This window comes from Fundulus heteroclitus, chromosome 12, assembly GCF_011125445.2.
Source record: "Fundulus heteroclitus isolate FHET01 chromosome 12, MU-UCD_Fhet_4.1, whole genome shotgun sequence".
Classification (NCBI taxonomy): Eukaryota; Metazoa; Chordata; class Actinopteri; order Cyprinodontiformes; family Fundulidae; genus Fundulus; species Fundulus heteroclitus.
The window spans coordinates 11,869,120-11,881,635 of NC_046372.1; the positions used below are offsets into that span (position 1 = coordinate 11,869,120).

Here is a 12,516-nt window from a genome sequence, read left to right on the forward strand (position 1 = left end):
AGTTGTTAAAATCCCAGCTCCACCAGTCCTGGCTGCAAAATCGCAGCCAAACAGATCTCTGTTTAGCCAAAACTTTGTAAAGAGTTTCACTTTCTTTTTATTTCCCCCTCAACACCTGCTAACATTAACTGGTTAATCCATAAAACCTACTTCTTCCATGTTAGCTGGGCCAAAGCCGGCTGGCCGTGAAGTCGTTAATATCGTTGTTTTGTGCACGAAGCTGCAAACAGTTCACATTAGAGTCAGATGTAGGCAGCATTTTAAAAGTAATAGGAACAACCGATCAAAAATATCAGATTTTAGAAAAAAATTGTAATCGAGCTTTAAGACCTGCAGTGGCTACAAATCCCTAGAGACTCCAAGTAAACAACAAAATGTTTTAAGTGCTAAGAAAGTGGATTTTGCATGATTGGACCATTTGAAGGTAAATTTTACATTTTAACAGGTAATCGAGGTCCCTATTAGAGAGACTGTGGCTCAGTGGGTTGAGTATTCATCTTGGAATAAGAAGTTGTGGATTCGATTCCCCCCGTCACATGTCAATGTGCCCCTGGGCAAGGCAGTAAACCTCAAGTTGCCTACCGATTGGTGTGTGAATGTGTGCACGTTAGTGGGTGCGATTGGGTGAATGTTCACACCAGTTCAGACCATTTAACATTTTTTTAAGGGGACATAAAGTTATAATCGGTATATATTAATCACATTAGTATGCTGCCATTTTTAGACCTTAGGAAGAACACTATTTTTATCCATTTAAAATGAATTAAAACTGATCCATTTAGGTTTTTGTTTACAAGTTCTGCCACAAGCAAGTTGGTTGCTCACTGCAGTTGTCCTGTAAAACCAGCACCACCCACACTGGTACACAATGCACTCTCTCACTACAGCTTTGTCCTCTGAACAAACAACATTTCTCTTTTCAAACATCATATTTTAACTCCATCCATCCAGCGTTTTTTTTCTCCCCTCCTAACACCTCTCTGCTCTGCTGCCTCAAAGCAGGTTCTGAATGACGGCAACAAAACGCCTCCCTAACAAGTAACAGAAAACATTGGCTTACCTCTTCCTCCCTCTGCCCAGAGCTCAGTTTGACTGCACAGACTCACTTCAGGTGGTCATTCACAGCAGTCGGGCAGTAATTCAAGCACATTTGCTGGTAGAAGCCTGCTGTTATGAGAGTTTTACGCCCAGATTTCTAAAATATTTATTTTATCACGTAGCATGCTTTTTTTTTTTTCTGCTAAAGGCATTTAAACTTTATTTGTGGTTTTTAGATTATTTATTTATGTTGTGTCTGCGTTCTGCAAGCAGAGGGGCTTTGTTAAAAAAGAAAATATTCCTACTAGTTCAGAAACAAAAAAGAAATTGATCAGTACTGAGCTGTTAATGGCTGAAAAATATGATTCAAGAACATACTTCTTGTATGCATCATGCATTATTTATAATTTCTATCCTGCTATTTTTTGTTGATTTTTCAATCCATAAACTGATTAATTTTCTTGATGAGCTTTAATTAACCAGTGGCGATAGTTGTAGTGTTTTTTCCCCTTTTTGGTGTTGGATGATGCAGTATTTTTTGTTGTTTTTTTGTTTATTTGCACTAAGTATCAACTGTTGGATGTTTTAGATCTCTCAGGGAAGCTGTCTGTCTGGCGTTGTTTGTACAGCTGAGAGGAGCATTCCCAGTTATTTGAATACATTTTTGCTGCTCCTTCAGCTCAACCAATCCCTGAAGTTCTAATATTTGTTTTCCATCAAGAGTTTTGCATGTAGGATATATTTTGTTTTGATGCTTTAAGGACTGACTGACTGACAAAATAACTGACATTTGCTTGGTTCATCTACTTTATACAGTGGGAGGGTAAGTTAGAGGACATCACCTCTTTTTACCTTAATACAGTTCTAATGGGGCCTTTGACATGACATTCACACCTAATTTCATTAACAACCCAATTAATCTATATCCATACAAAGAAATTAAAACAATTTAATCTAATTCTGTTTAATAAAGTGAAATAAGCAAAGACTAAGTATTGAAAACACTTTTATCATTAACTTTTAGTTGAAAAGCCTGTTTAGATAACGACTGTTGACACATCAGGCAAATTTGGCCCAAAAAATCTGATTTGTGCCACTTCCATATGTGGTACTACATCAGCTACATATTTGATATTATTCAAAGCGTCCGCAGTCTGAACGGTCATGTCGCATTTCATCTGACTGTTATGTTACCGTCCTGGCTCTCACTACCCATCCTTACCGGCTTCTCTAAAGCAGCAGCAGTTGTTAATGGCTGTGCAGTTTTCTTCTTAGATTACTTCGTCTTCGTGAATCAACCAATTATTACTGCATTGAACTTTTTTTATAGCGCCTGTGACATGTATGTGGCCATTTTGTCTTGTATGTTCTTATGTGTAATGTCTTATATGCACAAGTGGGCTGGGCACATATGGTGCATGACACTAAAATAAAATTAATCAATCAATCTTTACTACCGAGCCAAGTCCAGAAAGGACCAAGCCTGGAGAAGAGTGAGTGAGGAGACTGGAGTGGCAGGGAAGTGAAAGCATCACTAGATAGCGACATTGTACTGCTGTGTTTCTGGCTTGTCTGGCTTGTCGCCGGCATTAATATCAGGTGAGCGACAGCAAGCAAAAGTGGCGCCAATGTGAACGCACCTTTACAGTCATTACTTCTGTAAATGGTGCACTGCTGTGTGACGTCATCTTGTGTAATCTGCATATTAGGTTCGCTTTGGGGTCTTTAACCGTTCTGACATAAGTCTAATGCTGGTCGCATTTAATTAGTGTCATTTTAATTAATTATGAAGGACAACAGAATTTTTTTTTTTAGCAAAACAGTCAGAATTGAGCATCAATCAAGACCTGCAGTGTGAACGCAGCCTTGTTCCATTGCTCAGGTGTGATTTTGATCCGTTCTTCACGCAAACTTTCTACAGATCCTTCTGTAGCAGTAGTAGTAGTTGTAGTTTCTGGTAACCTGTTCCTTGCAATATGATGTTCAGTTGTTTCCACCGATTTTGAATTGTTGAATGCTGGGCCATCCTAGCAGCTTTAGTTACTTTCTTTGAAACCAGGTAAATTTCTATGGCAAAGGCAAATTTATTTGTATAGCACATTTCAATGCAAAGTGCTTTACATGATTAAAATGTAGGAAAATAAAACAGAATAAAAGCAAGTAGGGATAAAATGTATAAACAAAATAGAACATGGGAAAATAGAAATTAAAAGCAAACATTTCCGCACTTTTACAGTTTTCTGGAAGTTAGTTCCAGATAAGTGAAGCATGGGAACTAAATGCTGCTTCTCCGTGTTTGGTTCTGGTTCTAGGTATGCAGAGCAGGCTGGAGCCAGACGACCTTAGTGGTCTGGAGGGTTGATACACTGATAACAAAGTTGTTATCTATGGGTGCCTTGCTTAAAAAACACCTTTGTTTCATCTTTAAATGCGCAAGAATGTCTCTGTAAAATTGTGCGTTCATCCATTTTCTACAGCATAGGGTATATGAAGTCTGCTAGTACTTTATGTTGAAAAATAACACCACGCCTTGATGTTCAATACAATTTTATTTACACAACGCCAAATCACAACACGTCATCTCAAAGCACTTTTAAAAGTCGATTTAATCAAATCATCCAGACAGATTGGTCAAAACGTTTTCTTCTTAAGGAAACCTGGCAGATTGCATCGACTCATTGATTTGCAGCATTCAGTCCTCCTGGATGAGCATGGGGTCGTCAAATTTGCAGTAATCCCTCATATAAAGCGAGCATGTAGCAACAGTTCTGCACCACCTTTCTCTGTCGGTTGGGTGATTTTTGGATGATGTGCATTGACAGCCAATCCATCCAGGATGTTATTGGTTTATTAAATTTTCCACTGCAAACTTTAAGCAAGTTCTAAAAATCCAGGTCTTTCTAATGATCTGAGTCTCTAGTAAACCTCTTCAGATAATCCTCATTTTACTCCTTTGTCAGAGGTTTTGTGAGGAACACCTTGTTGGTTTCTGGTTAAATAGTTTCTTTACACTTTGACATTATGGCCCCAGTGGTGAACTTATGAGCATCCAGAGGTTCAGTGAAACAACTACATCCAAAGCCATCTGGAAGATAAGGGATACTATGGTTGTAAAGATCTTAAAACAGCTGGTTGGCTTACCCATCATGCTGTACTTATTGTGCAATCCCTTGATAATATTTTATGGGCATCAATTAGGACTAAACCGGGTAATATTACCTTGCACTATTAAGGTGCAGAAATGCTTTAACGCTGACAGATTTAATCTGGTTTCTTGGCTTTTTATGCCCCCTTGCATGTCATGTCTGCGTGTGTTCAGGCTTTTATTTTGATTTAATAATAATAATAATAATCAACATTTATTTGTCATTGCAACTTTGTACATTCCAGTGAAATTTGTCCTCAGCATTTAACCCTTTCCTTAGGGAGCAGTGGGTTTCCACTGTGAGGCACCAAAAGGGAGCATTCTGGGGCTCAAGGGTCCAGAGTAGCAATCTGAGGGATTTTAACAATTTGCAGCAATCCCAGGATGCAAGCGCCCTGTTCTAACCACTAAGCCCACCCCCCCACCCTTCAGCATTTCTTTGTATGTGTGGATTAATTGAGTTGTTGCAGAGATCCACTGAGAATGTCATGCCCCACTTAGGAATAGATAGATAGATAGATAGATAGATAGATAGATAGATAGATAGATAGATAGATAGATAGATAGATAGATAGATAGATAGATAGATAGATAGATAGATAGATAGATAGATAGACAGACAGACAGACTGGTCTCTTCAGAAACTACTGATCTTTGGGGAGTTTCGCGCAGAATAGGGTTTTCACCCAATGGTTTGAAAAAGACAAAGGAGGTCTGTCTGGTTGATGTCAGAAGAGAATGGGCAGTCTGATCTGAGATGATAGAACGAAAACAGTAGCTCAAATAATGATTCCTTACCACCACGCTAAGCAAAATATTAAATCTAAAAGCGCAACACATCAATCCTTAAAACAGGCTGGTTACAGCTGGAAAAACCCACAGCAGGTGTGCTACTTTTCCCAGCTAGAACAGGAAACTGAAGCTACAATTTGCACAGACTCTCCAAAATTGGCCAATAAGACATTTGAAAAACATTGCTGCTGGCAGTGTAATGGTGGCAATATATTTTCTTGGTACGCTTTGGGCTCCTTAGTACCAGCTGAGCATCATCGCCTATCTTCAAGCAGTATAAAACACCATGTCGGGAGATTCAAACCATGGATCTGAAGCCAGCAAAACAAACTGTGAAGCTATCACGTTATCATGGCACGGAGAATTAGGGCATCTTTACTTGCGAGCTATACCTAATAAAATGGCCAGTGTTTGTATGTCCTTTTTAGAAATAACACAGCACAACAGTTTCAAACTTTGTTATGAAGTCTTAATAACCATCCAGTGGGGTTTTCTCTAAGAATTAGATTTCAATTAGACCATCAGTAATGTTATTATTTCGATGTTTTATTTCACATTATAGCAGCAACAGCAAAATAAAGAGAAATGCCTGGTCTTTGTCATTTTTACAACTTTCAAGTCAGTCAGTCTGGTAAATTTCAAAAAGGTTTTTTCAACTGCAGTCACACAAACCATCAAACGCTATGATGAAACCGACTCTCAAGCGGACTGCCCCAGGAGAGGCAGACCAAGTGTTCCCTCTGCTGCAGATTAGCCCACATCAATGGTTCCCAGAGTTCAAATCGCAGACGCATCTTAACATCGAGTGTTCAGAGACACCCTGTGAACCCTGTGAATGGTCAAAGAGCTGCAGCGATGAGAGGAAAAAGTTACTCACACCCAAAAACACAATGAAGTATCACTTCACCGGTAAAAAAAAATTGAGCTTTGGTTGGAGCTTGGGAAACAAAATTATACATGAATAATCTCCCTGTTTGCCAAGAAAGTTAATGAGATTGAAACTCTGTTTTCCAATATTTCTTTAGAAACTTAGATGGACTTTCTCTGTTCTTCCTACTCAAGACAGATATAATGTCCCCACAGCTCAAGGGGAGATTTTATTAAAAAAGAGTTTTAAGGAAAAGACAGATTAATCGTAATTGATGTTGTCATCTTAATTGCAATATTCAATAATATATAGCTATATCACAGTGTTCTTTAAAAACTTGTAACCCTAAAGGTGACGCATTAAAACTTAATTGAATAATAATTTTCAGATGAAAAAAGAGAGAGAAAACCAAAAGGTTTGAAATGAGCATCAAAAGTTACTGAAATGGAGTATGTCCCAAAACAATCAAGGACTTTAGTTTTTCCTTCATTAGGTCGATGAAAGCTCTCCACCAACCAACCCTTAATGCAATCCCAGCACCTGTGCAACGTGAATTTTTTCACGCTTTTTTGGGTACATCATGCTAGTACCGTGTCAGGACTGTATTTTACTGTCAGAACCGCTTTAATTCTTTGTAGCATAGATTCAACAAGGTGACATAAAGATTTGTGGTCCATATTGAATTGAAAACGTCACACAACTGCAGCAGATTTGTAAGCTGTACGTCCATGACGTGAAACCTTTCCCCCACATCCCTAAGATGCTGTTTTGGATTGAGATCTGGTGGCTCTGGACAGCATTGAGGTACAGCAAACTCATCGACCTGTTTAAGAAACCATTTTGAAATGATTTAAGCTTTGTGACATGATGCATCGTCCTGCTGGAAGCAGCTATCAGAACTGTGGTCATTAATGACTCAACATGATCGTCAACAATACCTTGGTACGTTGTAGCATTTGAACAATGCTGGTTGTAAGGGGCCAAAAGTACGTCTCCCTCACCATTACGCCGCCGCCAGCCTGAACAATGAATAAAAGGCAGGATGGATGCATTCTTTCAAGCTCTGACGCTACTCCTCTGGCTTGTTCCCTGAAGTTAAAAAGGCATTTTTGTCAACCCTGCTGCTGCTTACTACCTTCACTGCAAAAACGGATCTAAAAATAAGAAATAATTTCTTAAAATTAGTGTTTTTGTCCTAGATTTGAGCAGGTAAATAAGATTATCTGCCAATGGAATGAGCATTTTCACCCCTAAAATAAGACAATTAGATATACTGCATTTGAAATAAGATTATGGAGATTAATTGTTCTTATTTCAAGTGCAAAAATCTTATTCCATTGGCAGATCATCTTATTTACCTGCTCAAATCAAGGACAGATACACTTATTTTAAGAAAAATGTCACTTATTTTTAGTTCCGTTTTTGCAGTGTTATAACCCTTAATTGCGTTTCTGTCTTGTGACTGTCTGATTTCCATTCAACAATTAACCAGGTTCACCCAGTAAAGTGGCCAGTAGGTGCCCCACTGAATATATCTGTATAGCAGTAATAAGAAATTACCTTAAATATGTTTTCAATATAGGGGAAGTGAATACATTATAAACAATAAAAAAAAAAAACATAACAGAGCCTTGAGGCACACAGAAACATCTCCGACTCAACAGTGCATGGTCAGCAGTAGCTGCACCAAGGCATGGTGCCCAGCCATTTACCTTCTTTATTGAAGATATCAGAGGAGACTTTCAGATAAGTTGTTTCAGTATAAGAAGCTCCAGAGAGGTTGAGCTGAAAATCAACATAAATGCTGCATTTATCTGGAACAGCTGAGATGCTTAGCTACAGATTTTTGTTTTTGCTACAGTCTGTTAAAGTAATTTTAATTTTAAAATCCTTTTATTTAAATTTTCAAAGGGGATTTATTCTGTCGGCAGATTTTCATCCTAACAATGTTTTCAAAAATGTGGAAATAAATCCTTAATCCTAAAAGCATTAGTTCCTTTTTGTAGTAAAGAAATAAGAATATTAGAGTATATTTGAGCTGTCTCTGCTTCTTCACCAGCTCTCCTCCTAAATTAGATTAACTTTCTGTACTGCAGCCCTATATCAGGGTTGGGATCTTAAAACCGTCCGCTCCCACAAATTTGGGCTGGGTCCTCTGGGAGCAGACGGTTTTTAAGATTACTGCTGGGCGGGAAGGAGCGGCGTTAAATATACCGGGTCCCAAGATCGTTGGAAGAATGGAGAGTGCCATTCAGTTTAGATATTAATACTGGAATAAAATAAATTGTAATCAAATATTTTCATCAATTAAAATTGCTAAATATTCAAATCAAAAACAGATATAAATAGCAACTTAATTCTCTTTATGAATTAATATATGCCCAATTTCAACCAGAAATGCTAAATAAATGATACAGAACATTGACTTTGACATGGTCCCATTCAAAAATGTACCGCCACCACTAAAAAAAAAACAAAAAAAACCTGCCAGTTTACAGTTTAATTCAGGCCATTGATGAAGAAATAACCTCCACGCCCGACTATCAGATAATTCAGTCCTTAAACCCATGTGAAGAAATTTCACAAAGAACGTTTTTCTGCAGCATCACAGCTTGCGAGGTTCATTCTGAGTTTCCAGAGCGCCATCAGAGAGATTATTGCATGTATCTGTTTGCGTATTCTAGAAAAAAGCTGCAGTAGCCTAACAGCAAAGTCTCTCTGCAACGTACTCTTTCTGCACAGTAGTTTCACGTTAAACAGCTGTCCCTGTTTCACTGGTCGTATTTTTTATCAACTTGCTTATTCTGAGCCACTGTTCTATATTAATGTTCACCAATTCCAAATTTAGCCCATTTCATTGAAATGTTTTGCGGCGATTTCATCTGTTTTTGTTTTGTAGATTTTCCTATTTATATATATTCATGTTACATACTGTGTATATGATGTTATTTTGGGGGTTTTGGTCTCAGTTTATATGAGTATTTCACATTCAAAGCAGAGAGATTTTTGTTGAATGTATTTTATTTACTTTGCTGTTGTTAAACTTCAATAAAACCTTCAGTGGATATACAGGTTTGGACTCGTACAGCGCGTCGACTGTAGAGGTGCGTGTGGGTGTGTGGGTTTGGCAGCAAATATTCAGGGAGCGGGCGGCAATGGTCAGAAATTCAGTGGGAGTCTCGCTTCATACTGTACTCATATCAGCAATGTTACAACTCCATTTATAATAGTTTTAATATCTATGTTACTGAACATAGATAAAATTTTGGACCTCTTTGTAAAATTAAAATGCAAATAAACAGTTTTTTTTCCCCCTATGTCTACTTTTCTAGATAAGCCAGCCCAGGCAGTGCCCAGAAATGCTCTTCTTCTTCTGCAGGATGTTAGCTGGACATTTGAGGGCGTTGTGCTGGACCACCGCGGCACTGGACGGCATGGACTCTCCCCTAGCTGGTACAGACAGTATAGATTTAAAGATGTTTCCTGTACCTCTGGTGGTTTGGTTTGAAACGATCAGATTTAATTTAATGGGTTTAGATTAAAGGGAAAAGTGTTGGACTTAATGTTTAATTTTAAATCAAAGTATTGGAGTAGCTGCAGGGCTGAAATTAATATTGATGCGGCTCAGATGCTTGTTTTTTTTTTTTTCAACTTTTTATCTTCTGCAGTGACCGGCCACAAATATATAATATGGTAGTACGTTGCTGAAGCATAACGAACCCATCTACTATCTGTAAGAACTGTCAGACCTTTGCTTTGCCAGAGTAATGTCTCTATTTTCTCAACTTTCCTGCCACAGAAGCCGAATTTCTATCTCAGATACACTCCCATCTCCGTGACACAGCAAATCAGAAGAAACGGCACTATGGTGAGCCCGACCTGACATCCATTTCCAGCAAACACACAGCCGCACTGAGATCCTCTGTTTCTTTGTGTCATAACTGTAAAAGCTTGTCACCTCGCCTTTTCCCACTGATTCAGTGTGTGTTCTAACAAATCTGCCGAGGCCAAAGAGGAAAGCCGCTGCAGCTCCCACACTCGCTCTCCACGCTCTCGTATTACAGAAATAACACACAAGACAGCGAGAATCTACCCAAATGGCAGCCCTCAATAATACATAGTATAAAAATTACAGTCCCACTGGTAGAGGCTTTGTTCTGTTATCCCGACCTCATTTTCTGTATTGGATATGTGCCTGTTCTTTTGATTCATGTGTGCCTTTGTGCTGTATCTCACAGAAAGCTGCTCAGAGGAGGCGGCTCACACTGCAGTTAGAGCGCTAATGGACCTCGGGGTGAGTGACAGCCTCCCTCTGTGTGTGTGTGTGTCTCTCTAAATCTGCCGGCGGAGAATTACAGCTCCACTCGGTGCTGAAGCTTCAGGTGCACTTCAGCCGTCCAGCGGTTCAGTTCTGATCCATCTGGTCCACACGTTGGGGCAAAAAATCCTCAAAACGCTTTCATTCTGTTGAGGCGTTTTAAAAGTCTGATGAAGTATCTTTATTAATAAGTTTCCATCTTTTTGCATTCAAGGTTCGTACAGTTTTAAAAGTTTAAGAAAGCATGTAATTGGGAATACATTATGACAAAAATATTATAGAGATTTAAGATTTTATGATTCCCTTAGTAACATAATTTGTTTTAAAGAAAAACACATAGGCAACGCTCACACTGCAGCCTGAAGTGACCAAATTCCAATTTTTTTTGCCCATATGCGACCTGTATCTGATCTTTTTATGACAGTCTGAACAACACAGATTGGATTTTTTCAAAAGCGACCCAGGTCGCTTGGATATGTGGTCCTGAATCCGATACGTATCTGATCTTTTCAAAACCAACCTGTGTCTGTACGGCCGGGTCGCATTCATCCGACCCAAACGTCATTGATACTTGAATCAGTAAAGCCGCTCACGTCGCTAAAATTTGGCTCTCTTCCTTTTGGATCTTCTTAAAAAGATTGCGTTGGTAATGTGCTGCTCCGGTTGGAGAATAACGTAAAGAACGCAAGATATGCTGCAGCATTACGATCCATGTTTACTTCCGCAAACAATGGGCACGCTTGTTACGTGTGACGTCATCGCGTCCTCTACTGTGCATGCGGGACACTTAGGCGTATGAATGCAGTTCACACAGGAGATCACATACAAGTCGCATATATTTGGAAATGTGAACGGACACGCAAAAAAATCCGATTTCACAAAAAATCGGAAATTTAGCATCAAGGCCTGCAGTGTGAACGTAGCCTTAGAGCACCATAACGTTGGGGGGGAAAACACATTTTTAACCATATTCTAAGCAGCTTAAACAAATTTGCTTTTTTTCAGTACAATGGATATATATTTTTTATTTTTGTGGCACTAGTGGCACAAAAATGACAATCCTTTGACAGTAGATTGACAGGAAATGGGGTTGAGGGAGACATGCGACAGATATCCACGGGCCGGTGTTCTGACGCTTCACTGTACGTGAAGTACTGCATACGTTGGTTCATACACATCCGCGGCAATGAAACCTGCATAATCGCACATGCGTTAAACTCTGGAGTCCAGTCATTTTTTCATCATACTTTTGACTACTTTGAGTGGTTTATGTGTATTACATTGCATATTAATTACACATTGCTTAATTGCATGCCTGAAGCTTTCTATGTTTTTTTTTAGCAAGAATCTCCTGTGAAGTCGTTCGATCAAGTTATTAACGTTTAGAAACTTCCCCCAAACTGATGGAGATTAAACATGTCAAAATCAACACATTCCACTTCATAAACCGTATTTGTTATAAGGGTTGGCTTAAAAATAAAATCTCTGATGTTTTATACCAAATCCGATTAATCGATTTTTGTTTCCTCTTCCATTTTTATTTTATTATTTTAAAAACTTGCTTTTATGTCAAGCATTTCGTCTGGGAGTTGACCTGAATTCAAAGTGCAACTAAATACAAACTGTGAAACATGCTTGTAAAACAAGATGGCCATCGTAAACTATGAAAATGTAACAAAAAGGTTTCCTCTTTACAATATTTCAACAATATTCATATGTATGCTGTTCTCTTTATGGAAGCCCAATCAGTGTTTTGGCAAAATGTAATCACAATTTTCCAAAAATTAAATAAATTATAAATTCGATTAAATAGCCGTAATTTTTTATGAAACTAAATCTGTTATACCCCGTCATAAATTGTATTTTCTAAGAAGCACCATCAGCATATCGCTTCACAAACGTATGCTGTTTCGGTAAAATAGACAGACGGAGATATAAAAATCAACTCCCGGTATGCTCCTCTAACCCTGCGTCCAGCACACCTGATATTTAACACATGCGCTCATATTTTTAACAGGTTTCTAAAACTAAACTGAAAAAAATAACTTCAAAATAATACAACAGCCCAAGTAAAGTTCACTCTTGCCACCTTTTAAGTATGTATAATTTTACAGAACGGTTATTGTGTAGAAATTCATCACAGTTATCAGTTTAACTTCAGCATCAATGTTACCATTAGTAAGTAGGAGTTCTAATATTTTCATTTAGGAAGTCTTATGAAGCTGATAGATTGTCCTCTTTAAAGTCTGAGGCAATTATATTTCTGACATTTTTATCAAAGAAATTAATTGAAACTAAAGTAATTTCTTGAAAGACGAATTCATACCAGCAAAGACAGTTAAAGATGAAATGGAA

General features: G+C 38.3%; 1 protein-coding gene across 3 annotated transcripts in view; it reads left to right on the plus strand.

The window, feature by feature from the left end:
• Window positions 1-10,218, plus strand: part of gpat2 (glycerol-3-phosphate acyltransferase 2, mitochondrial) — a 217,686-nt gene extending 207,468 nt beyond the window's left edge. For all 3 annotated transcript variants that reach the window (XM_036143930.1, XM_036143932.1, XM_036143931.1), the window contains 3 exons: window positions 9,176-9,296; window positions 9,643-9,711; window positions 10,082-10,218. In XM_036143930.1, coding sequence (XP_035999823.1) covers window positions 9,176-9,296; window positions 9,643-9,711; window positions 10,082-10,179 — 288 coding nt within the window. In that variant the 3' untranslated portion in view covers window positions 10,180-10,218. The remainder of the gene's footprint in view (window positions 1-9,175; window positions 9,297-9,642; window positions 9,712-10,081) is intronic.
• The last annotated feature ends 2,298 nt before the right edge of the window (window positions 10,219-12,516 follow it).